The 26,462-nt window shown below is 34.8% G+C and overlaps 2 protein-coding genes across 2 annotated transcripts; both read left to right on the top strand.

Annotated features, from left to right (window-relative positions):
- The first annotated feature begins 39 nt into the window (after nt 1-39).
- On the top strand, nt 40-4,908 carry rcn2 (reticulocalbin 2). The gene is made up of 8 exons (XM_067418995.1): nt 40-153; nt 549-679; nt 764-860; nt 1,412-1,608; nt 1,698-1,811; nt 1,906-1,999; nt 3,766-3,908; nt 4,002-4,908. The coding sequence occupies exons 1-8, from the start codon at nt 108-110 to the stop codon at nt 4,143-4,145; spliced, it is 966 nt and encodes a 321-aa protein (XP_067275096.1). The 5' UTR covers nt 40-107; the 3' UTR covers nt 4,146-4,908.
- Nucleotides 4,570-24,366, top strand: pstpip1a (proline-serine-threonine phosphatase interacting protein 1a). The gene is made up of 15 exons (XM_067418994.1): nt 4,570-4,709; nt 7,811-7,911; nt 8,015-8,089; nt 8,221-8,255; nt 9,360-9,466; nt 9,650-9,712; nt 13,437-13,541; nt 15,437-15,482; nt 15,683-15,762; nt 16,345-16,443; nt 18,959-19,055; nt 19,220-19,307; nt 19,859-19,944; nt 22,044-22,153; nt 23,253-24,366. Exons 1-15 carry the CDS (start codon nt 4,677-4,679, stop codon nt 23,382-23,384), a joined length of 1,257 nt encoding a protein of 418 aa, XP_067275095.1. The 5' UTR covers nt 4,570-4,676; the 3' UTR covers nt 23,385-24,366.
- The last annotated feature ends 2,096 nt before the right edge of the window (nt 24,367-26,462 follow it).

The raw sequence follows: 26,462 nt of genomic DNA, 5'->3' as shown, positions 1-26,462 counted from the left end.
CTTTAAAGTCTTTCTCTGCCGCGTCCTCCTGCCCTGCAGGTGGCTGTAACAAATGAGTTGAACATAAAGGAAACTGTGCGTGAAAGCAAAGAAGACCGGAGCGCACCATGGCAACAAGCTCAGCTGAAAACTTTAGCAACCAGCCTTTCGAAAGTAAGGGTTTTGTTTCTTAAACATGTATGGTGAATTCTTCTTGTGGTTGCCTTAAATAAATATTTAGTCAGCTAACTCGGTTACCCTTGGCATGAATTTGCACGTTTTCTAGTTGTTTTTGTTTTCATATAAACAATACTTCGCAGTTAGCGATACAAACAACAAAAAGCCTTCCACAATATCAGAAATTCAACATTCCACAAAAAGGAGATACATGTTATGTATAATTTTTTATTAAAATTCATATTCTGGCTACAGAGTGCTATTATTTCAACCCAATTTTTATCCTTACCAACATCAATGGCTTGGGACTGTGTAGCCCCTCACAAGAGGGCACTCGTGATCATCATGTTAAAGGTGATGGGCGCTAATTTGTTTGTACTTGTGTTCATCAGGTTTAAAGATTAGACTATTATTACTGGTCGCCTGTTGTGCATCAGGAGCTATTGGAAGCCAAAATGTCCAAGACGATCATGAAGTCAAACATAACCATGAACATAATGCAAATATGTTCCTTGGCTCTGAGGTATCATCTCTATGTTCTTTATAACAGTTATCAGTGTCTTTAAAGTGATCCAGCTTTATTCTACCAATTATCACTGTTTTTCAGGATGAAATACAGAAACTAAGTCCATCTGAGCAGCGGAAGCGACTGGTGGAGATAGTGAAAAAGATTGACACCAACTCGGATAAATATCTGACTGCAGGTCAGTTTGACATATGAGCATACACACGAGACATGTTTGAGCTACAGTACCAGAAAGAAGTCTCTTATGCTCTGTGTTTACTTGCTGAAAAATACAGTAATATTGTGAAATATTATTACAATATAAAATAAGTGTTGTCTATTTGAATATATTTTCAAATGTCCGTTATTCATGTGATCCAAAGCTGACTTTTCAGCTTCATTACTCCAGTCTTCAGTGTCACACGATCCTTCAGAAACGATGATTTGGTGCTCAAGAAATTTCGTGCTCCGATAAAGGACATTTTTTTATTATTATGAATGTAAAAACAGTTGCGCTGCCTAATATATTTGTGTAAACTGTGATGTTACTGTTTTTTTTCAGGATTCTTTGATGAATAGAAAGTTTAAGTCAAGTCTTTATTTATATAGTGCTTTATTCAATACAGATTTTAAAATACATTTTGATCAACTTAATGTGTCCTTGCTAAATAGAAGGATTCATTTGTGACCCCAAACTTTTAAACAATAGTGTATGTTAGAATTAAAAAGCATTCTCTGTTGCTTCTCTAGAGGAAATCGCATTATGGATACAGAGGGTGTACAGGAGATATGCTCTGGATGATGCTGAGGAACGCTTCCCTGGGTTTGACTCCAACAATGATGGTCTGGTATCTTGGGACGAATACAACACGGTCATGCATGGTCATACTGTGGAAGTGGATGAAGATGCTGTTCTTCAGGACCCAGAGGAGGAGTCTCTTAGATTTGTATGTCGCATGATACATTAACATCATATTATGAAACGGCAATGGAAACTGCTGCGTGATTGATTAAAAATAGTTTTATCCACTCGCAGCTCCATGCAAAGGAAAAAAAACGTTTTGATTTTGCCGATATGGATGGCTCAGCTGGCCTGAACCTAACAGAGTTCCTTGCATTTACTCATCCATCTGAGGTGGACCACATGGCTGTAAGTCTAAAATGAAGCTGCAATAAATCATAAATATGATACAATATTAAACATCCATGCATGACTATGTGCTGTTTGGTTGTATTTTCTGCAGGATTTTGCTATTGAAGATGTGCTAACTGAATATGACTTGGATAAAGATGGATTCATCAGCATGAGTGAATTCATTGGAGATCTCCGAGCAAATGGTATGATTATGTTGGGATAAATAACAGTGGATATTGTCATTATACTGGTGATGTACTAATTTTGTCTTATATATTGTCTAATATAATAATATACTAAAATATTGTCTAAATCAGGGGTTTTCAAACCAGGGTAAAAAGTATAAATTAGTAAAGTAATAAATTATATCTAAAAATGAATAAATAAATTATGTAAGTCAATCAAAGTTACTTTAAGTTACTTATAAGTTACTAATCTATTATATAGATTAAATTACATATATTAAAATAAATAAAATACAAAAAAGGATTAATATAAATCATTAAAATTTGTATAAAAAATAATTAAAAACAATACATACTGGTAAAAGAAAATGTATAATAATGTAACTGAAAATAATTTCAGATTTCTAATAAAAAATATATTCTGTGTATAAATACGGTGTTTATAAAAGACAGATGTATTATAAAGGACATTTTAGGATAGGGATCCCTCACAACAGGGATGAGTCTAAATAATTACAATTTTAAAATAATACAAATTTTTCTAAACATTACATTTAGAGCTGCACAATTAATCGTTAAAAGATCACAATCTTGATTTAAACACACTGTGCGATCTCATTCCTAAATTTTACAGTTCCTGTGTCTATTAAACATTTAACAATCACAGCAGAACAGTCAAATCTGATCCAGAGAGAGCAGTTGTCATGAAACAGCCTCACAAACAATCTTTTCAACCACACAGTATCATTATTTCTGTGTTACAAATAATATGAGTATCGCAGAAGTACAGGGATTAAAGTTTACAGTTTGGATATAAACACTGATGTCTACTACAGATCAAAATAAAGCAAATTATCTTTTTAAAGTTACTTGCGCTTCGATTACATTGTCACGCCACCAGGTGGCTACACGTGACTGTTCAAAATATGAGTTTGTTATTGACTCGTTCATTTAAAGGGATAGTTCATCAAAAAATGTTGTCATTAATTACTCACCCTCATGTCGTTCCAAACCTGTAAGACTTTCGTTCATCTTCAGAACACTAAAGTTTCATCATTTTGATGAAATCTGAGAGCTTTCAGACCCTCCATTGACAGCTACACAACTACCACCTTGACACTTCAAAAAGTTAATAAAGAGATCGTAAAACGAATCCATATGAATTGAGCGGTTTAGTCCACATTTTCTGAAGAGGCATGATCGCTTTGTGTGATGAACAGATTGAATTAAGGCTTTTATTAAGGATTTTAATGACTTTCATTATTGTCATTAAAGTTTCAAAGATTAAAGATTCATCCATTAACTTTAAAAAAAAAATGTTTTATATATATATATATATATATATTTTTTTTTTTTACATAGATGGCAGCAGTTAACAATTTGTCAGAGAACCTCTGATAAATCACATTATTTTATTGAATTGTCAGTTCAAAATCGTTGGAGAATATTAATCTTTGAAACACAAAAACAAATCATTCTTCAATTCTACCCATGAATTTATCCAGAATTGTGCATTTACATTTGACAGTTATTAAATTATTAGTTGATTTAAAAAAAAAAGATTACAATAGGGAACATAAGCATGCACAATTAAATATTGACTAATACATTAAAAAAAATCTAATATCACCTTTAACCGATATATTGTGCGTATACAATATACATCATACACATTTGGCTTTGTTTGAAATCAGATTCATGGGAACTTGAGAAAATCTAGGTATTTTCCAGGATTGTGGTAGATTATTATCAGAAACGTATACGTTCGCTTGTCTGTGTTTAAGAGCAGGACATGCCCTCGCAGTGGGAGGTTGAGGAAACAGTGCGCTTTAAAGATCTCTATGACCAGGATAAAGACGGAAAACTCAACAGGGATGAACAGCTCCGCTGGGTCGCTCCGAACAGCTATGGGTCGGCACGAGAAGAAGTGAGTCAGCGTGCCATCCAGCTGCATCATATACTTTTCTTTTTATCATCTAACAAGTTATTCTAAATATTTTCTTTCTCGATTGTCATACAGGCTATCCATCTAATCAAGGAAATGGATCAAGATGGGGATGAGAGGCTCTCAGAGGCAGAGATTTTAAAAAACCAAGACGCTTTCATGAACAGTGAAGTGACAGATTATGGCAGGCAGCTCCATGTGCCACATGATGAGCTATAATGGTACCACAAAGAAAGACTATGTTCATTTTATTAGGTAACATGCGATTGGTAGTTTTATCAATGTATTATCTTTTTTGACCTGTGACATTGCCTTTTATTTGTTTTCTTTTCTTTTTGAAAATCAGTAGTTCTCACACTAAGTGAATGTGCTGTTGCTTGGAGATATTCAAATCATTGTCTGTCTTGATTTAACTTGATTTACTAAAACTACTTCAACACAAGACTGGCTTCTTCAACACGAGACTGACTCTACATTTTCCAGAAGCTCACTGTTTCAGATGTGTCATCCTGTCTAGTATTCAAATGGCGGCTGAATGCATGCGTATTTTCTGTTGGGCAGGCTCTCTGTGGTCATTGACATTACAGGAGTGAGCTTCCTTATCTGAGTCAAACCTGAACACACAAGCGGGCTGAGAAACGGTGGTTTCCTGCGTGTGGCATTGTCTACTCTTTCTTTCATTTTTCTTAATTCCGTCTTTGTTTCCTTTTGTGCTTTGTATCATTCTTAGCGTTGTAAGCTGCCTTCAGAATGACACCGTTACAATTCAAAGATTCTTTTTGGGTAAGTGAACGAGTTGAGATATTTTGACAGATTCGATTGAACGTTGTTGTCTGTTATGGCTGACATGCTTGATTTAACCAATGTAACCATTGCATATGATGGTCGACAGGGTAGATTAATAATGTGTATAACAGCATCACATCACCTTACCTAATGAATGCATTGGATTACTTATTAAATCTAAGCATTTTTTTGTGCACTCTTATTTCTATTCATTTGTATCAGGAATTAGGGTTACACTTTATTTTACCGCACATGCACTTTTTTAAATGTACATGTAAGGTCTCTACATGGGTATGGTTAAGTTAAGGTTCAGGGTAAGTAGTACCTCGTTGGTGTCTGTAAAATAAAGTGCTAACTGAAGTTATTGCATCTGTAGGCAAAAATGTACTGTTGATTAAAATGCTAGGTTTGGTATAACATTAGGGGTGGAAATGAATTGACTTGGTGCTGGTGACACACTGTACAGGACAATAGTGACACCAGAATAAAAAAAAATATTAATGATTCTGAAACTGAAAATACAAAATGAATTTAGACCAATATGCTTGCACACTGTCACTGACTAGATATATTTAAAATTATACCAAATATTTCAGGCCACTTTTTACTGGTAACAACAGATATTTAGCATTTTCAGGACTCACAAACATTACCCCATTGCAATATTACATTATATTCAACATTATGTAGTAGTGTAATGTAGTATTGACACCATAACTCTGTAAACTTTAAAGTAATTTTCATTTTGTGTGAACTATGAACTATTTTTGCACTTCAATATGTGTAATATATAACATGTTTCAGTTAAGAGTTGTACTGACAGTACTGAGATGTCCTCTAAAATGAAGAATGATTTGTAAGATTTAGATGTTTTGTTTTTTGTTTGTTTTTAAGAATATGATATTTGCCATGGCCTCTCAAAATGATTTTCTACACTCTGGGGTTTAGTGTTTATATATAGACATTGTGACATGGTGTCATGGAGATGATCATCTGTGTGCTTCCTGTTGAACGGCTGCCTGTGGGCCCACTCTACCCTCTATTTTAGCTTTGATCTTTGTCATCAGAGAATCTACAAAGCAACTTCTGGGTTGATTTGCATGCAAAGCCACGCGAGAGCTATTCCGTGTTAGGGGTGCATCAAGCTGGAGTAAAAAAATATGTGGCACCATATATTCTTTTTTGCATAGATACCAAGTCTTCAAATAATGGAGGACAGTAGCGATGTATTTTCTGTACTTTACCAAAATCACACGATTCGTCATTAATTGGACCGATTCTATTGCATCTGTTCTCGAGTCAACAACTCACTGATTCAAATGATTCGGTCAGAGCGAGTCTTCACTTAGCAATTCAATGAACTGAATGACTCAATAATGAGATCCGGGAGATGCACAAAAAGTAAGTTATAATTACTAATACCAAACTTTAGGATTTATTATTGTAATCGAGGATCACATTTAGGACATCCCTTACGGAAACGAACCATGGGTATGTAGTTAAAACATGGCAACCACAAATTAAACATGGTTTTGCTACTCTAACCAAAGTTTAACCATGGTATTTGTGGTAAAACTGGTTATATAAATGGTAATCAGTTATCCCCAAAAAAAATAACATTGATACTACACTTTTACTATAATAAAACCATGATTATTTTTCGTACGGGATGACTGTCAATTAAATTATAAATATGAAAAGCTTCAATGTGTGGACATGTCCGCATTGTATTTGAATTGGGTATTATGTAAAACTAAACATAACGTTAAAATAATGCAAATGCCCATCCATCTTCCCCACTGCCGTACGTAGCAGTTTCAAAATCATATAAAACTATATGTTTGCACATTATGCCCTGTGTGACGTTTTATTGTAGGCTGTTTATTGTCAAACATGATTTTGATATATTATATGATATCTTATTTTTACTTGTTTAACAATTGAATTATCAGAAATTATGAGTAGTACCTAGATCTGATAAGTAATAAAAATGTACTGATCTCACTCACAGATTAATGCATTAATTGCATAATCTTATTGACTAGCAGTTTTGGGAGTATAAGCTAACGCATTACAAGTAACTTGAGTTGCCTAATCAGATTACTTTTTCAACTAGTAAAGCATTACTTTTCAATTTACAACTAAATATGTGTCATGAGAGTTACTTTTTCTAATTATTGACTGACAGCTCTCCTGTCCCCATGTGGACAGAAATCATAGTCCAGATGTGTGAACAGACGTGTGAATTGTGTGTGAAGTGTGAAAATGATGGTAAGTTCTACCAGGCATTTACAGTCATGTACTCACTTGTGCACGCACGCACGCACGCACGCACACACACACACACACACACACACACACACACACACACACACACACACACAAAAAACATTATTACTCAAAATAAAATAAACATAGTAAATTGCTAACTCAAAGAATTATTCAAACCTGCAATAATTAAATGTATTAAATTACACAAATATACTTTATATTTAATCTCACTTTATTAACCAATGTCTTCGCTGCTGATATTCGATGATCCACTTCAACCATACTAATAACCCAGACAGCAATATAGTTTCGGCCCAGATCTGGCCCAGATCTGGTATACATGGAATCCACATGTACCAGATTTGGCCCGGATCTGGACCGACACCCAGGTGAGAAAAAGTAATGCATAAGTAATGTAACATATTACTTTCCCCAAAAGTAACTAAGTCATGCAATTAGTTACTTTATAAGACAGTAACACAATATTGTAATGTAATAGTTTTAAAAGTAACTTCCCCCAACACTGTTGACTAGTCCTGGCTACTAAATTATTTATAATCCATGATGTCAGAATGTGAATTAACCTATTTAAATAAATAATTTTACTGGAGTAATATTTTATTAGGGTATATGTACTTATACTCAAGTACTTAATTTGTGTACTTCGTCCACCACTGCAAATAAGGCCTCGTTTTTATGAACATAATGCTACAAGCAGATGCCAGAAACGTTCCAGGGATTCAGGATTAATGAATGCACAGTTCCACATATTCTAAATCTTGTTACTGTTTTATGCTACTGGATAAATCTAATCATCTTGGTTTCAGGGCCCAGAATTTACCAGCAACACTGGATATGAGACTCTTATCCAGAGGCTATGTGATGGGCGACGAGCTTGCAAAGATATGGAAGAGCTCTTAAAAATGAGGTAACACTAGAAAACTAAATATTCAAATTACGCTGATTAGCATTGGTCCGCTATGATCTGGTAAAGCCAAATTGGTTAACATAATACATTCCACTGCTCATAGGGCGATGGCAGAGGAAAGATATGGCAAGGAATTGATTACTATTGCACGCAAAACAGGGGGGCAAAGTGAAATTGGGTAAGCAAACATTGCATGTATTATTTAATATTTATTTATGTATACATTGTTTTAATATTTTGCATACTAATCAATATTTTTGATCATAAATCTATAAATTTTATCTGAATTTTGTTGATTTGGTCTTGCAGCAATTTGAAGGCATCATTTGACCAACTAAAAGTCCGTAAGTAACACCCCAAACGATCATTTGCTTAGTTTAAAAATCAAAATGAGCCTTTTTTGCCAAGTCTTGTTTACACACGCAATGTGCTGCCTTAGCATTTTAAGTTTAGTTAACTCAAATATCCAAGTTGTAACTTAGTACGACTTTAAACTTCAAGTTTTAAGGCAGCACAAACTTAATTTTTAAGTTTAAACAAAAACACATAGAATAGCTATACATATAAACATACTAAATATACTAGATTAGGCTACTACAAGAAGTCCATTACTGAATGCAAGTTACATGCTGAAAACTGGAGTTAGTAATGTAATGTATTACATTACACATTTTTGGTAATATCGGACTACTTTTAGATTACTTTTGACCATACACTGTAAAACAAATTGTTGTTTTTTGTTGGTTTAACTTAAAAAAGTAAGTAACCTGGTTGCCTTAATTTTGAGTTTATTGAAATTAAAAATTTGAGTTGATACAATGAAGGAAATTTGTTTAATAAATAGAAACTCAAAATATTATTGTACCTGAACCACATAAAAAATTTGATAAATCATGAAAATAGCACTATTTGTCATGCTTCACTGCGTCATCACAAATAAAACACTCACAATTACCCAATATGCTTACAAAATCTTTTAATAATATTTTAATAAAGGTTGTCGAATCTCAAAAAATGTCCATTGTATTAACTCAATTTTTTAATTTCAATGAACTCAAAATTTTAAGGCAACCAGGTAACTTTTTTTCTAAATATTTTTTTACAGTGTACTTTTAGCTTTGACTGTCTATCTGTCTAAATAGGTTAGTCCTGTTATGTGTTATATTGATATAAAATACAAAGAAAAAAAATCATCATCAACAACATAAAGTGCATTAAACATTATGGGCCCTATCCTACCTACCTAGCTCAGTGCGACACCAGGCTATTATGAGTATTTTAATGAGTATATTATGAGTATTTTAAAGCATAATATAATCTAATTACCAGTATATATTTTTTGCAATCTGATACATAATCCAGATTACGTATAATCAGTTACTAGTTTATACTAGTAAATAAACGCATACCTTCAAGATCACTGACGAATATGCTGTTTTCTCTCCTAGAAATGGAGAACATTGGAAATTTGCACGTTCAGCTTTCTGGGATGTTGAGAGAAGAGGTGAAACGAATGGAGCAGTTCAGAGAGCGACAGAAGGAGCAGCGGAAAAAGGTGATGCTTTAATTGATTTGAATTAGCAAAACCGCAAAGTACTTTCTCACAGCGGCTAACAAATAGTAACGGTATTTGTGCTCAAACCAAGATGCTTCTTGAAGCCGTTGCTTCATTAAAATAGGTGCTAGGTTACCTATAAAGCACAAGCAGAATTTGAACGATTTCTTCTTCTTTTTATAGTTTGAAGGGGTCATGGAAAAGGTTCAGAAGATCAAAGTATCCTTATATAAGAAAACCATGGAGGTGAGTCTAACTTATTAATCATTGAAGTGACTTTACTTTTATAGGCTACTCAGTGCATTTTATATTTGCTTAATAAAGGCCGAAAGCAGATTATAAGGAAGAGGAAGAGAGAAATGAGAGTGATTTAAATCATCAGTGCTTGTGCTATCCTCTTTGCAGCGAGTGCAGGGCAGGGAGGGGGATGGGTCTTCAAAATGTTGTAACTGTCACCTCAGGAAGTCTCACTGGTCTACTAGTGTATTCTTTCTCACTTGCACACTTCTGTTCACTCCGATCAACACAGTCTCTGTTTTGATCTGTGTTGGGTTTTTTCTGTTCCTCATATATTTGCAATTTCCTGAAACAGAATGCTGGTGTCAAGAAAAAAAAAGATGCATTTCTGTTTCTCTTGTTACATCAGACAAATTCAGAAAGCAAAAGCGTATGTTAGCACTGAGAAGATATTGACGGGTGAAGTTACTTAGTATTATCATATTGCATTTTAAAAACCTATCTGATTTTATAAACAAACGAGTGAAAGGGGATGTGGCTATCTGTTCCATTCAGGAACTGTTAAGGTGGTTGTGTCTAACTTAGTGGTTAGGTGTGTAGGGGTTATGATTACCACTAAATGAATACTGTAGTCCGGAAGGGGTGGTTCATGAGCTTCCACCATTGTTCAAAAGCACAACATGTACACCTAGGATGTCTTGAGGGTGAGTAAAACATGAGGGAATTTTAATTTTTCTGGGTGGACTTACCCTTTAACTTTGACATTTCAAAGATTAGGAAGCTGATTATTTTGATAGGTTACATGTATGTTAAATAAGTATGGAAGTCTGTTTCCGCCACAGAATAAACAATTGTAAGTTTATATCTTGCAATTCTATCTTGTTTTTTCCCTCACATTTGCAAGTTTATAGATGTATACTTGCATATCCTCCTGGGACCCACAATTAGACTTTTGTCCTCTGTAGTGGACATTATATTTCAGTAAATGTCCTGTAAAAAACACATTTGGGACGTTGCAGAGATACTAAATGTTTGGAGGTTTCACCTGATCTTTAAAAACGGCTCTTATGGAAATATAATATTTTGTAATTATAATTTAAATGGGATTCATTTTCAAATTGTTTGTTATAAATCGACATCTCAGCAAAATGTCATGGGGTTTCTAATCAAAAAAATGACTTTATGTTACAGAAAAGGGCATTGATTTCATAAATGTCACTGTAGTGGATGCCAGGACTTGAATTATGTTTATCAGACAGTTTGGAGTGAATAGGGTGTGAATAGGGAAATAAAAAACATATCAATATTCCTATGAAATATTTGATATTATTATGAAAATGTTGCCAATTATTACGCTTCTTTTCTCATTACATGTTGCACCAAGAACACATTAATATGCAAAGTATGTGTATAGAAACACAACAGTGTATAGATGCATTGCATTGAATGAGAAAATCCAAATATGGCCATTTTACCCACATATTGCTTAAAGTAAAATGGTACATCAATGCATTCCGTTATATCTTCCATACCATAGTTCAGGATCATCTTTAAAAAGTGTTTGTTAAAAAATAATCATGAAACCTAAAAAGTGAGTTTTTGCCTATACATGTCATTTTATTTTGAGTCCTGGTGTCAACTACAGAAGACAAAATATCATTTTTCAAAAAAACAACCCCCCCATTTGTTTTCTATGGTCTACACCAGCCTTTCTCAAAGTGGGTGCCAAGGCACACTGGGGTGCCTCCTGACTGTGTCGGGGGTGCCGCCAAAAAAATTACATAGGCTAAAAAAAAAAAACCCCTGAAATTTCATATATAAAATATATTTGAATTTACATAAATACATACTTCTTCTTTTTAACCCTTTCGCACGTACGATCACACATTCACACGTGATTAGACCGGCCAGTGCATCACGTTCATTCAAATGTGCTTTCGCGTTGGCTTGCACTGAGCCAGAGACAGGCGCGCTCAGAGCTGTCATATATCACAACTTTTCAGTGTTTTCAGCCACATAATGTTTATTTTAGGTTTCATACATATACGTACTAAACAATACATTTAGAGTTTGTAAAATACACAATGATGAAAAATGAAGAGGCAATAATAATCCTTTCCATTATAATTAGTTTTATTCAGATACACATTGTGTAAGTAACTTTAAAGTTTACTCTATTCTTCTCCCAGTTCACCTGCCACTTACTTTTATGTATTTTGGGAGAAGTGGGTGAATTCACGTCTTGTAAATTCAACAGATCCGATTTTCTGAACTGCGCCTGCGGCGGCGATGGCGGTGCCCATCGTGCATACAGATCAACTAACGCGATCGTTATAAAGGTGTTTAAACGACAAAACACTTCCACTTGTATATATTTGACAATCGGAATATCAGATAATTCAGGCCATATCTAACAAATTTGTGAATATTTTAAATAAAAAAGGAAAAATGACATAAAAGCAGATCATCATTCATTCAGCTCTGTTGTTGTTGCGATGTGTCACGTGACAAGCAATGACGCGTCACCATGGAAACCATAAAGTGACACATTAATAACGGTCGCTTTGAAAAACTCATGTTGGGGGGTCAGCCAGAATGTTTTATTTTTGTTATGTCTGCCCCTTTTTATTTTATTTTAACTGCATCCTGCACTTCAGTTTAGTTCTCCTGGTCAGGATTTGTTGTTGGGTTCTTGTATTGTGCGGTTCACCTCTTACGGTTTTATGGCATTTGTGTCTCTGATTAATTATTTTGTGAATTACTTTGCAAACCTAATTACTTAGGTGCTATAAAGTTGTTATTATTATTGTTATTTACAGTTCGTATTATGCTCTGTTCATTACTGTCCTGTCTAAATAAAAAGGACATTTGCATTTAAATTTGGGTTATGCAGTGTTTTTAAATTATATTTTAAACTGGGGTGCCTTGAAATTTTATGAACTTTTGAAAGGTGCCCTGACTGAAAAAAAAGTTTGAGAAAGGCTGCTCTACACAATATAATATAAAAAATACTAAATTAAAAAACAAAACAAAAAGTCTGTGTCCCAGGAGGATATAAAGAGATATACATTCTCAGTTGCATGTTATAAAGTCCAATTCTGAGAAAAAAAATATTTTTCAGAATTTCGCAATCCTGACTAGAATAACTCAGAATTGTGAGCTTACGTCATGCAATTCTGAGAAAAAAAGTTATGCAAAGTAGCAATTAACTTCAGTTTTCAGCTTCAGTACCATCATTCTCTCTTAAAGACAAAATCAACTCAAAATCTGTGTTCTTCTATTTAGCCATATTGGAAATATGATGTCATATGTGAATGATGGAGATTATGGTATCATAGTGTTTTAAAAAAAATAGCCAGCAAAAGCAGTATTTGGAGTAAAAATTATTAAAAAGTATATAAAAAAACGAATTAATTAAAACAATTATTATATAAAAGGATGTTTAGTTTTTCATTAGTGTCTTTTCTCCTATTGCTTCATGGTGGTTGTACATTGAATTAATTCATAATTTATCAGTCCATTCATTTGGAACAGATAGATTGTATCTGTGAGTGAAAGCAGTTGAGTCACAATTATCAAATAGATAAAGTTTATACTCACATTTTATGTGACTTTTCATCACATAATAGAGTGAGATTAAATAGCTTTTTCAAGTCATTTGTAGATCACTTGGCCATCATTCAAGTCTAGGTGAGCAATGCCATAATAACCCTGTACCTCTCTGTCCTCCCAGTCTAAAAGGATGTATGAACAGAGGTGTAGAGAGGCTGATGAAGCTGAACAGGCTGCCGAGAAGCTCAGCAGTACACCCACTGTCACCCCTAAACAATCTGAAAAGGTAAAATATAGATTATTATGGGCAGAATTAGTGTGGCGTCTTCAAATATGACAACATAGACAAGAGAGAGATTTTTTTTTACAGAAGTTAATAATTTTATTGAGCAAGGATACATTTAAATTCATCAAAAGTGAAAGACATAGTGCCCTATTTTAACGATCTGAGTGGATGCCGCATGTGCACTTAGCGCCTGTCCGAATACACTTTTACACGCTTAACAACGGGAAAAATGGTCGGCACGCCCGGTGTCATGAGAAATCCAGTCCCTCTGTGAAATAGCATCTGCTTAGGACCCGACGCGGTAGCTGTTTTAAATCCCTGAAAAAGCTGTTATCGCAATTTTCTGTTTAATGGAAAATAAAAATGAATTCATTGTCATACTAGGTACACACAAAAAGCATTTATTTGAAATATGTAATTGATTGCTATAATGGGAGCAATAACATGCCTAACATATTGATAAACCAATTAATAATACAATACAAAAATCATAATGTACATGTAACATAGTAATAAGCACTGGGTGTGTTTTGGGTATAATGTGCAATAAACCAATCAGAGTCTCATCTCCCATTCCCTTTAAAAGCCAGTTGCCATTGCGGATTCGCTATTTACATGTTGGAATTTGCGAGAGAAAAGACTGAATGTTTCTCCAGAGGAATCCTTTTATTTTTAATGTTTAAAAGTGTTTGCGTGCTGCTGCGCATCCCTGTGTGTGTACTAACCAGAGTGTACGTGCGTTATGCACTTACATATAGGCACATAATACTAACATGTCCTTTAAATAACACAAAAAAATACTGCAAATTAAGTTGATTTCAGTTACCTCAATATAGCAACGCGCCAACAATGTGCCTGAACACACCGGGTTTTCAGACCAGGGATGCGTTTCCCGTACAACGCCGTAACTCACTGCTTAACTACCATAGTACTATGTATCGTTTAAAGAAATCATCTTGCTAGTCACGACTGTTTCCCAAAACCATATTGTCGCAAATCTGTCGTACAACCACCTTGGTTAATGATGTCACGCAGGTGGTGGTGGAGTTCTAACTGGTTTTAATTAATTATTTTAAAAATTGAATTCATGCTAGATTCCTTTCTATAAATAATGAACATGGCACTTGAGGACTACTTAATATTTTCTCAGAATATTTTGCTTTACTTGAAGATTCAGTATAGGCTCATTCTTACATACTAGAGCACGCCTGCACATGCGCACTCTTCAGAAAAGGTGCTTTAAATCTATTGACAAATTTAAAACACATAAATGACATTTGTATGTATTCGAAATAAAATATATAGATTGTACTAAAAGTCAGCTAGCTTATTTTGCTCAAGATAAGGAAACAAAATACTCAGCTTTTAACCACAGATTGAGATCTGTTGTTGCAACCACACAAGTTTGCGAACGTTCGTTGGGAACTATGGTTTCAGAAACACCAACACGTCGAACTATGTTGATAACGACGGAACTTGCGACCATATTTGGGACCATGCTTTTGGGAAACGCACTCCTCCATGGCTGAACAGATGGGCGCGAGTGCATTCGCTATTTAAACAACGTAGACGTACCGCTGGACGTGAAAATGATAACTGTGTTGGTCTGAAACTAGCAAAAAGCATTGCGTCACGCCTCCCATCAAATTGCGCCGGGTGTGTGATAGGGCCCAAAATGTTGCTAAACATTTCTATTTCAAATAAATGCTTTTCTGTATTATTTGATCAAATAATTTCAGCCTTGGTGATCACTTCTTTGAAAAACATTAGTGACTCCAAATCCTTATAAATGTAAATATTATACATTTTAGTTAAAACGCTAGTGATATTGATATTGAGTATATTTGTAATGTGTAGATATATCTCAAACAGTGTTGTGCTCTTCGCCATAACAGACGCAAAACAAAGCTAAGCAGTGCAGAGATGCAGCCACGGATGCAGGTGAGAATGGAAATACTCTACATTTTTATTTCACACCTTACAGCATCTGCACGCAATGCAGAAATGATCAATTAGTACATCTGAGCTGCAAACACATTCAGTGACACTGGTAACGCCTAAGATGCACAATTCAAATCATTTCAAACTAAATTTCAATTGCTGGAAATGCAACGAGGCTGATGCTTGTTCCCGATTGTCAGAGAAACAGTACATGTCAAACATAGAGCAGCTGGATAAGATTCGCCAGGAATGGGAGACCACGCATGAATGCACATGTGAGGTAAAGAGAAACTCTCTCGACTATCTGTTTGCTGTCCTTCAGAAATAGCTCTCTGCTTAAGCTGTAAACCACATAGGGCATGCTAAAAATTAACTTCCCGTTTCTCCAACTACTTACCACAAACCACAAAAAATAAACTTAAGTGCAAAAGAGACTTGTTTTGGCTTATTAAAATAAGTATACATAACACAGATTCTAAACATTATGTGTCCCGCTGATACTTTGGCAAAGACTTGGCTAAATCCCTTTTACTGTACTTAAAAGGATAGTTCACCCCAAAATGTATCATTTACTCACCCTCAGGTTGTTCTAAACCTGTATGAGTTTATTCCGTTGAACACAAAAAGAAGATATTTTAAACAATGTCGCCAAGTTGATTTAGCTCATTGACCCAACTCGTACAGGTTTGGAACAACGTGAGGGTGAGTAAAGGATGACAGAACGTTCATTTTTAGGTGATTTATCCCTCTAATGCCTTGTATGATGAGTTGGCTCAGTCTGTCATTTTCCTTCTGCGTCTGATATGAGCTCAAAGACGTGTTTACATCATGATGTTCAGCTGAATTCTGTGTGTTTCTCTAGGTCTTCCAGCAGCAGGAAGATGATCGTATTAATATTTTGAGAAATGCTATTTGGGTCCACTGTAACCATTTTTCCATGCAATGTGTCAAAGATGATGAGGTCAGTATTACTTTTTTACTTTAATTTTATTTTTAATTTTCTTAAGGCAACATACACATGCACAATGACACCATGCCAGTAACTATATAGGATAAAAAAACTCAAACTTCCTAACAGTACCATTGTACACGCTACTTTAAACTGTGTACTTACTGCTTTAAAGTCGAACACCCCCTTCCCTCAAGGATTGTAATAATTGTTTACTCGACATGTCATTTTAAATAAGCCCTTTTCCGGCGTCGTGACCCGTCTCTTGCGTGATACCTCGAAATTTTCAAATATTCCGATCTAATTATGATTTCTGACCTGTAAGGTGGTCAGAATAATAATCATACACGGTGTGTTAATAGGCCAGAGGAGAACTGGCACCCCGACTGAGTCTGGTTTCTCCCAAGGTTTATTTTTCTCCATCATGCCCTGATGGAGCTTTGGTTCCTTTGGTTGCCTTTGGCTTGGCTTGCTCAGTTGGGGACACTAAAATTATGATCAAAGTTATTCAACTAAATATACAAATACAATTAATTACTAAATTACCTGCATCATCTATATTACTGATCTGCCCACATTGTCTCTATATGATAAATTAAAATGAGCTGATAACATCACTGTTTTCTCCAGAACGTCTGTACAGCCGAATCAATTTTTGTTGATTCAAAAAACAATTTTTGTTTAACACTGTGAAGCTGCTTTGAAACAATCGTCATTGAAAAAGCGCTATATAAATAAAGTTTACTGAATTGTAGAAGGTTGTTTCAAGTGCTCTTCAAGCAAAAACATTTTTTACATAAGTGACGGAGTGAAAATATGAAATATTTTATCCTGGTGAACAGCAACGATAGAAATTAAAATAATACACAAATATATACATTCATGCTCACACATACATATACACTCATACATAGGTAAATTATATTCATACGTATATGCATAAAGCTTGTTTAGTCCTCCTGTAGTCTTACTGGTTTCCAAAACGTATAATATTCCAAATCTCTAAAAATAACAAATGGATCCGTATTGCAAAAGTGTTACTCACTTTATCTATTTGCATTTCGATTACAACACACACACACACACACACACACGTCGTGTTTCCATGTTTTATGGGGACTTTCCATAGGCGTAATAGATTTCATACTGTACAAACTGTACATCCTATCCCCTTACACTGCCCCTGCCCCTAAACCTACCCATCACAGGAAACATTCTGCATTTTTACTTTCTCAAAAAAAACTCCTTCTGTGTGATTTATAAGATGTTTTCCTCATGGGGACCTAAAAATGTCCCCACAAGGACAAGGAATTCGGATATTGCCATCTTTGTGGGGACATTTTGTCCCCATAATGTAGGGATTACCAGGTCACACACACACACACATACACACACATACACACACACACACACACACACACACACACACACACACACACACACACACACACACACACACACACACACACACACACACACACACACACACACACACACACACACACACACACACACACACACACACACACACACACACACACACACACACACACACACACACACACACACGCCTGGCTTATATAACATTTGATGGTGGCTGATGGTAAATCTTTTTTTTTTTTTTTTTTTGTGACAGTATTTATGGAGTAATTTGTTACTGATATATATCAGTCTTAACCTTTAACACTGATATACAGTATGTCAACAAACATTTTGAACCTGGTTTTATCCAATGTTCAGATTTCTGCTCTGGAACTATATGCAAATTAGTGCATATTTAATCACATAATGCCTCAGATATATAATGTCTGCATATTTAAATGTACCATTTCTGATAACCTGTAATACCAAATTTATTTCTGAATGTACTGTGATTAATCAAGTGGGGAAGTATAGACCTTATGTGCCAGATAAACAAGCACACACACTTCTGCTTTTGCGGTAGCTCTATTTCTATGTCATCGCTGTCTAAGAGTATTTGGTAAAGTGGATTTACTTATTGTAAAGTTCACAAAAGTTATAATGAGCATTGTAATGTTTAAATCAAATGTCATAACGAAGGTCAGTAGACCTGGGAAGATTTTAAAATGAGCAGTCCATTCATAAATCCATAAGATCTTACTTGCCTTCATGCTGTGGAAATACAAACCGGAAGACAGAACAGCGCTGAAAAGAGGCAGGGTTTTATAGTGATATATATATATATATATATATATATATATATATATATATATATCTAAAAAAAGAAAACCTTTTTACCTGTGATTTCTTGCCTTAAAATAACGGAATGCTGTGATGTAAAATGAGTTGGAAATATGTATTATTCTTTATATTAATTAAATGTAAACAAATCATGCTGGATAACATCATTTGTTTGCTGTGTGTAAACCAAAAGGGCAACATTTCATATTAAAAATGTGGCATTCAATTATAAACACAGTCACTTGCAGTCTCAGATCTTTAAACCTCTCTGCAATTTTAAAATAAAGTGCTTGCCATTGTCAAATTATTGGTCATTTTTATTCAGTGTTATGAGGAGGTGAGGACTGTTTTAGAAACGTGTGACATCACGGAAGACATAAACTGTTTCATCAAGACGAAGAGTACTGGCACCACTCCTTCAGGTCAGTGCTTTCCTCTATTGTTTCCACTGGGGGCATTGTACTAAACTTCCCAAATTGTCATCATGACGTGGTGTACTCTCCAATAACCATATGATTTGACGATATAGTTCGGAAGAAATTCTGAGGAGGGTTTGCTAAATGAAACTTGCCATCTGTGTCCGTAGTGCCCATTGTGTTTGAGAACTATTATGACAGAGAACAAACAACAGACAGCAATGGCATCGCGCGCTTCGGAGGAGGTGTGATTAAGAGGTGTGTTTTCCACTGCTGGGTCTGTGTTAATGTGTAAAACTACATGTGCGTCTGCCATGCTGACAAAACAGAATCAATGGAACATACTATTTTTAGAGATAAGTAAGATGCTAGCAGAAGTGTTACACAAGGCAGCGCTGTGATTTGCTGCTCTGTTAAATAATTATATATTTAAGTACTCAGTAAAATTAAGTAACTACATGTACTTACTGTAGAGTTAGGGTTGGATTAGTGTTTAGTTGAGGGTTAGTTGCATAACTATAGTAACTACATGTACTTACTGTAGAGTTAGGATTCGATTAGTGTTTAGTTGAGGGTTAGTTGCATAACTATAGTAACTACATGTACTTACTGTAGAGTTAGGGTTGGATTAGTGTTTAGTTGAGGGTTAGTTGCATAACTATAGTAACTACATGTAACACTGTAAAATAGTGTTGCCGATAATTGTTATCTGGATAGCTTGTGACCTTGCATCAAAGCATTAAAATTTCTTTAGTCTTTTAATTTTCTGTTTACACACTTTAATGCAGTGACTATTTTCTTTTTGAAAGGTTTTCAAATCTCTTGCAAGGCAACTGCGCTGTTGGCTCAAAGACTAGTAATGACTGTATTCTGCCATCAGCACCTCCATCATCAGGTACATATTACAATTATTATTACAATTTCAAATTGCACATTATATTGTTTTTACAATTCTTGCCATCTTAACTTTGTACTAAAAGGGACAGTTCACCTAAAAAATTTAGTTCTGTCATTTACTCACCCTCAGTATGTTCCAAACTTGTATGCGTTTTTTTTCTTCTGCTGAACACAAAAGAAGATATTTTTAAGAATATGGGGAACCAATCTTTGTTTCCATACTATGGAAGTCAATGGCTAGCGTCAACTGTCTGGTTATCTTCTTTTGTATTTAGCATAAGGAACTCATACAGTTTTGGTACTCATTACAGTAGACGATGACATAATGTTCATTTTTAGGTTAAAGGGTTAGTTCTCCCAGATGTGAAAATCCTGTCATTAATTACTCATCCTCATGTGGTTCAGCATCCGTAAGACCTCCGCTCATCTTCGGGAAACAAATGAAGATATTTTTGTTGGAATCCGATGGCTCATACCGGCCTTCATTGACACCAATGTCATTTCTTCTCTCAAGACCCATAAAGGCACTAAAGATGCCGTTAGAAAGCCCATCTCACTACAGCGGCTCTACAATCATTTTATGAAGCGGCTTTTATGAAAACTAAACGACGACTTATATAGTGATGGCCGATTTCAAATACACATCGATACGCTGATTCATTAAGCTCCGAGGCTTTAGGAAGAGGTGTTTTGAAATCGGCCCATCACTATATAAGTCGTTATTTAGGTTTTTTTGCACACAACAAGTATTCTCGTCGCTTCATAAAATGATTGTAGAGCCGCTGTAGTGAGATGGGCTTTGTAACGACGTCTTTAGTGCCTTTATGGGTCTTGAGAGAGGAAATGACATTGGTGTCAATGAAGGCCTTTCTGAGCCATCGGATTTCAACTAAAATATCTTCATCTGTGTCTAAAGATGAACGGAGGTCTTACGGGTGTCAGACGACATTAGGGTGAGTCATTAATGACAGGATTTCCATTTTTGGGTGAACTAACCCTTTAACTACCCCTTTAAGCACCAATGGAGCTGTTATTCACCACCAGAGGGCACTTCAGCTCAAACTATGATTCAGAATGGTAGATTTTATTACATTGTTATTTTCCAGATACAAAATAATACAAAAAATATCAAAACAAATATTTTCACAACTTGAGAAGCAGTATTATTTATATACTATTATAACATTTATTAACACTTTGAATTGACTTTTATTTTTACATATTTTTTTTAGGTTTAGTAATTTTGTAGTTTTTATTAGTTTTTGTCACACACGCACGCACACACGCCAGAAGTGATGTCCATAGGGGATCTTTGTTTTTAATAGTGCTGGGCAATGGATTGATGGCGATTAATCACATCCAAAATAAAAGTTTGTGTTTACATAATATATGTGTATGGACTGTGTATAATTATTATGTATAAATACACACTCATTCATGTATATATTTAAGAAAAAGGTGTTATATTTTATGTATAAAATATTTATATTTATATACAAGCTATATATATATATATATATATATATATATATATACATACATGCAAATTTTTCTTAAATATATAGATGAATGAGTGTCTATTTATGTATACATAATAATTATACACAGTCCATACACATATATTATGTAAACACAAACTTTTATGTGATTTTAAACTTGGATGTGATTAATCTAGGCTATGATTAATCACCATTAATCCATTGCCCAGCATTAAATGACCCTACAAGTTTAATTAAACCATCAAAATATAAGGAATATACTTTATATTTTTAAAATGCTTTGAATATGAGGGAAGAACAAAACCCTTAAAGTATCTGACAAAATTATTTTGCAAAAAAAGCCAAACTACAGCAACAGGTTTTTTTTAAGTATGGGCAAAGAAAAGGAAAGGATAAACAAAAAAATCATGCATTGACTACAAAATCAGTTATAAATATTTAATTGGTTCAATCTTGTTGTTCATATGGGTCTGGCCAAAAATGATGTCCGCACAATTTCTTTTTTATTGCGTTGCTTCACAAATATGCAACTGCGCAATATGCTGTCAAAACCATTAACAAATGTCATGGTCTGTTTAATTTCCTTTTTTTTTTTTAGCTGACAACTCGGATGGAGTGTATGCTTCTATTCCTGGATTTCCACAACGAACTTCAAACAGTCATACAGAGAGCGGCACATTTCAGGCTCTGTATGACTACGTGGCTCAGGTAAAAACAAGGAAATATGATTAAAGAGAATAGTAAGAAGTTGCATTCACTATGGAATAAACCTTTGGAGAATCACAGATAGAATTTAATCATCACTTTAAAATAATCTTTCACTAAACTTGGCAAAATTTTACAACGAGGTATTATTAGTTAATGCATTACAATAAGCAATACATTTGTTACAGTATTTATTAATCTTTGTTAAAGGTAGCTAATAGAACTATTCATTAATATTAACAGACAACTTTTGCTTTTAATAATGTGTATTGTTAAATGTTGAAATTAACATTAAAGGGGTACTTCAGCGCTGGGAAGTTGAATCTATATTTAAACTGGGTCATTGATGTAGTAGAAATCTGAAATTATTTTTGAATTTGGTGCCTTCTAGACTGAGAAAAGACAGAAAATGTATTTTTGTCTCACGGGGATGAAAGACAACAACTCCCAGAATGCACTTGCTTTGGAGGCCACCCCCAAAGCCACCACTGGATTACTGGATCATTTGCCCACAGTGTTCATTTTTATAAAATAAGTTCAGTTAGAAAACAGACACTACAATTAAAAACTGAACGTGTCTGTTCAATAACGTGTGAGCTGATGGAGTGTCACGGCACAAACGCAGCAGGAGTCAGATTACATTCATCATTAGAGATCCCACTCCGCATGGACGGGTTGAAAACATGCCAAAATGGCTCCCTCTGCTGACTGTAGTCTTTAGCCTCTGGCCAAAAAAATCCTCCGATGACCCATATTGAGGATATGCGCGTAATCTGTGGATTTTTTCCATAAATAATATGTATAAATCTAAGGGAGATATGAGGGGGGATATGAGCATGATAATTTGGATATACTTTTGGGTCTCTACTGATACAAAGCCATATGCTAATCGCTGAAGTAACCCTTTAAGTAAAATAAATAAATACTTTAAAACTATTTTTTATTGTTAGTTCATGTTAACAAATTGATTCTTATTGTAAAGTGTTACCAAATCCAAAAATGTCCATTTATTTTTGACCTAGCAGTTACTTAAGGCAGAAAAATGTCAATGCGGTTGTGGAAATGTTAAATAGAGTTTGATGAGGGTCTCTTGTGTCCGCAGGGCACCGATGAGCTCTCCATCTCTGTGGGGGAAATGCTGCTCGTGGTGGAGCAGGGAGGAGATGGCTGGTGGACGGTGGAGAGGGACGGCCAGACTGGGCTGGTGCCAGGCTCCTACTTGGCCAAGATATGAATTAAGAGACTTGAGCACACTGGAACGGCTCTCCGTGTCCTTACACGCCCTCTAATAGCAGAGTTATTAAGGCCACTCCTTATGAAGTGTCCCAGAGGAGGATTTCGGTCTGCTGAAGGCATCTATGCAGTAGCACGTCCATATGGAAAATCTCTATGGATTGTATCAATGAATCAAAATAGGTTAATTTGTATATTAAAAAGTGGTAATTATACATGACTACCATTATTGTTGAGATAGAGATTTATATTTATTAGAAAGTTTAGAAAATTATTTATTGTGAAAAGCATAAGAATGTATAAGAGATGATGACGAGGCACTACGGACTTGCCATGATTTAGGTTATGAGAATGTACAAATAGATATCGTCAAAGAATTACATTTTTGGAAAGGTCATATACCGTTTTTAACTATTATACATTTTTTAGAAAAAAGATATCACTGGGGTTCAGTATAGAACCCTAGGGGTTTTGACTCCGTTTTAAAGAACCCTTTATTTTAAAGGTTTATTTTTGCCGTTTATTTAGATAGTACAGCTGTTAAGAAGATGGGAAACGAAGTGGGAGCTAAAGAGGTCAGCATCGGGAAAGGGCCGGGAGCCGGGATTCGAACTCGGGTCGTCCAAAGCTCAACCTCTCGCTACATGTCGGAGCGCCGCCATCGGAACCAAAAGGTTTTACATAAGGAGACATGTCATGTTTTACATGTCTTAAATAATTGTATAAGACTTTTCATGTTTATTTTTCTTTTTCCTATGGATAAAGTATGTTTATGAGCTGTTTAATCCATACACATTCATTCAAACGAACCCCTGAAAGGTTCTATATATGAAGCCCCTGACAGAACCCTTGAAGGTTCTAGATAGAACCTTTTCTTCTAAGTGTATCTTTCATAATAGACCTCTAAGTTCATCATTTTGCATTTATCTCTTGGATGGCATAAAATGAACAATAAAGCTGTGTAATGATCATTGCATCATGTTGCTGTTGACTGTATTTTATGTGGGTAATGACTTGGACTCTGTGGGTCTAATACTTTGACTTTCCAAGGGCATTGAAATGGAATGCAATTTGTTTTAGACAAACTAACCTGACGCAACCATTTTAAAGTTTTAACAGGCCGACCTTCTTTGCCTTAACCTCAAGTTTTAAGTTTCACGCATTTCTCAGTCACAGTTTGGACTTGTTCTGTCAAATTTGTAATGGGAAGGATATCTTAGGCTATTTCTACACGTAAATGTTTAGCAATCACTGTCAAGGTCTGCAGAATATTAAGAAATTCAGAAGCTTAAAATACACTGTAGTATAATAGTTTGGGGTCTGTATGCTCATTTAAGATACATTTATATTCGATCAAAATACTAGTAATATTGTAAAATATTATTACAATATAAAATAACATAACATAGTGTTTTCTATTTTAATATAGTTTAACATTTAATTTTTTCCTTGTAATGTCAAAGCTGATTTTTTTAGCATCCTCAGTGTCACATGATCCTTTCAGAAATCATACTAATATGATGATTTGCTGCTCAAGAAACTATTATCATCAATTGTGAAAACAGCTTAATATTTTTGTGGAAACCGTCATACTTTTAATTATGACTATTTGATTAAAAAGTTTAAAAGAACAGCATTTAAATAAATTTTTTTTGGTAACATTATGAATATCTTTGTTGAATAAAAGTTACAATTTCTTAAAAAAAACAAAAAACAAAAAACATACTGACCCCCAAACTTTTGAATGGTGGTGTAGTAATTCTATCCTTTTTACAAGCAGTACACATGAGAAGCCTGCACAGCAAACCAACACCATGCTAATTCTCCATCAGGTATCGGGTTAAAAGGTTTCGCATTCCTCTTTTCCACAGATCCTGTTTCAGGTCATGTTCAGTTATAGCAAGTATAACGATAGAGGGGAAACCCACATGACAGGCGCATTAATTGCATTTCAACTATCTGCTATTAATAACCTGCCACTAAAGCTCACAAAAGCTGTGTTATTAAGGGGTCCGAGAACAGAGCGATCTAACCCCCTGTCTAGATAAAGTGTGAAGGCATGTGACTAAGCATGACCAACACTGCAAGCAGATGGTACACATCCCCCTCCCTGGGAAAGGACTGAACTTTAACCCTGTTCTATGCTATCAAGTGTTCAGTCCCGCTGACTGAAGAAAACCCCCAGACAAGGCATCTCTGAAAATCCATCTTTGTGCTCTATGGAATTGCTCAAGAGTGGGATAACAACCATGAATAAACATAGCAATTCCAATAGGGTCCGACATTATATAGTTGTGCTCCCATATGTTAAGTGAGGAGCCTTACAGAACGCCGGGGAAAAAGTCACTGGTTCCTAAAATGTAAGGTTTAGGAGCCAAACAACATTTTTTAGTTGACAACGAATATCTCATGGTAATTGGGTTAATCAATAGCACTTAAGTTCATAAATTTATTATCAACTTCTTTCTTTATCAGTCACTGCGGTGTCATTTAAGTAAATGTAAACTAGTTTTCTTTCTTTCTTCTTTTTTTAAAACATAAAATATGGTAACACTTCACTGTAAGGTGAAGGTGACATAGTTACTATAGCAATAACAGTTTTTGTGTTTACTTGTGTTTGCACAATAAAATTGTGCTTAATTACAACTACCCCTTAAGCAACCCTACTCTATAGTAAGTACATGTAGTTAAATATATAATTACACTGTAACAATGACACCTTAAAATAAAGTGTAACACGTTCAAAATGTTCAAATGCCACTTGTAAGTGTGAAATGTTCAAATGTTTGTTTTCATTTGCAAAAACATTGAATTGATCAAAAGTGTCAATAAAGACATTTTTTGTCCCAAAAGATTTCTATTTCAAATAATTATTTTCAACTCTTCCTCAAAAACTCTTTTCATCAGCCAATCATTTTCAACATTGATAATTATAATACATGTTTCTTGAGCACAAAATCAGCACATTAGTTTATGATTTCTGAAGGACGTGACACTGAAGACTGGAGTAATGATGCTGAAAATTCAGCTTTGAGATCACAGGAATAAATTGCATTTTAAAATATAATTAAAAAGAAAA

Source organism: Pseudorasbora parva, chromosome 16 (assembly GCF_024679245.1).
Source record: "Pseudorasbora parva isolate DD20220531a chromosome 16, ASM2467924v1, whole genome shotgun sequence".
Taxonomy (NCBI): domain Eukaryota; kingdom Metazoa; phylum Chordata; class Actinopteri; order Cypriniformes; family Gobionidae; genus Pseudorasbora; species Pseudorasbora parva.
This window is presented reverse-complemented; position numbering and strand designations above follow the sequence as displayed.

What these genes read in the sequence shown, in the direction of transcription:
- pstpip1a (XM_067418994.1), top strand. Translation starts at nt 4,677, where the DNA reads ATGACACCGTTACAATTCAAAGATTCTTTTTGG. An exon ending in AATTCAAAGATTCTTTTTGG is followed by an intron (nt 4,710 to 7,810) that starts GTAAGTGAACGA and finishes TCTTGGTTTCAG; the next exon opens with GGCCCAGAATTTACCAGCAA. An exon ending in CCCCTAAACAATCTGAAAAG is followed by an intron (nt 13,542 to 15,436) that starts GTAAAATATAGA and finishes TCGCCATAACAG; the next exon opens with ACGCAAAACAAAGCTAAGCA.
- rcn2 (XM_067418995.1), top strand. Translation starts at nt 108, where the DNA reads ATGGCAACAAGCTCAGCTGAAAACTTTAGCAACCAGCCTTTCGAAA. An exon ending in CTGAGGTGGACCACATGGCT is followed by an intron (nt 1,812 to 1,905) that starts GTAAGTCTAAAA and finishes TATTTTCTGCAG; the next exon opens with GATTTTGCTATTGAAGATGT. An exon ending in ATGGGTCGGCACGAGAAGAA is followed by an intron (nt 3,909 to 4,001) that starts GTGAGTCAGCGT and finishes ATTGTCATACAG; the next exon opens with GCTATCCATCTAATCAAGGA.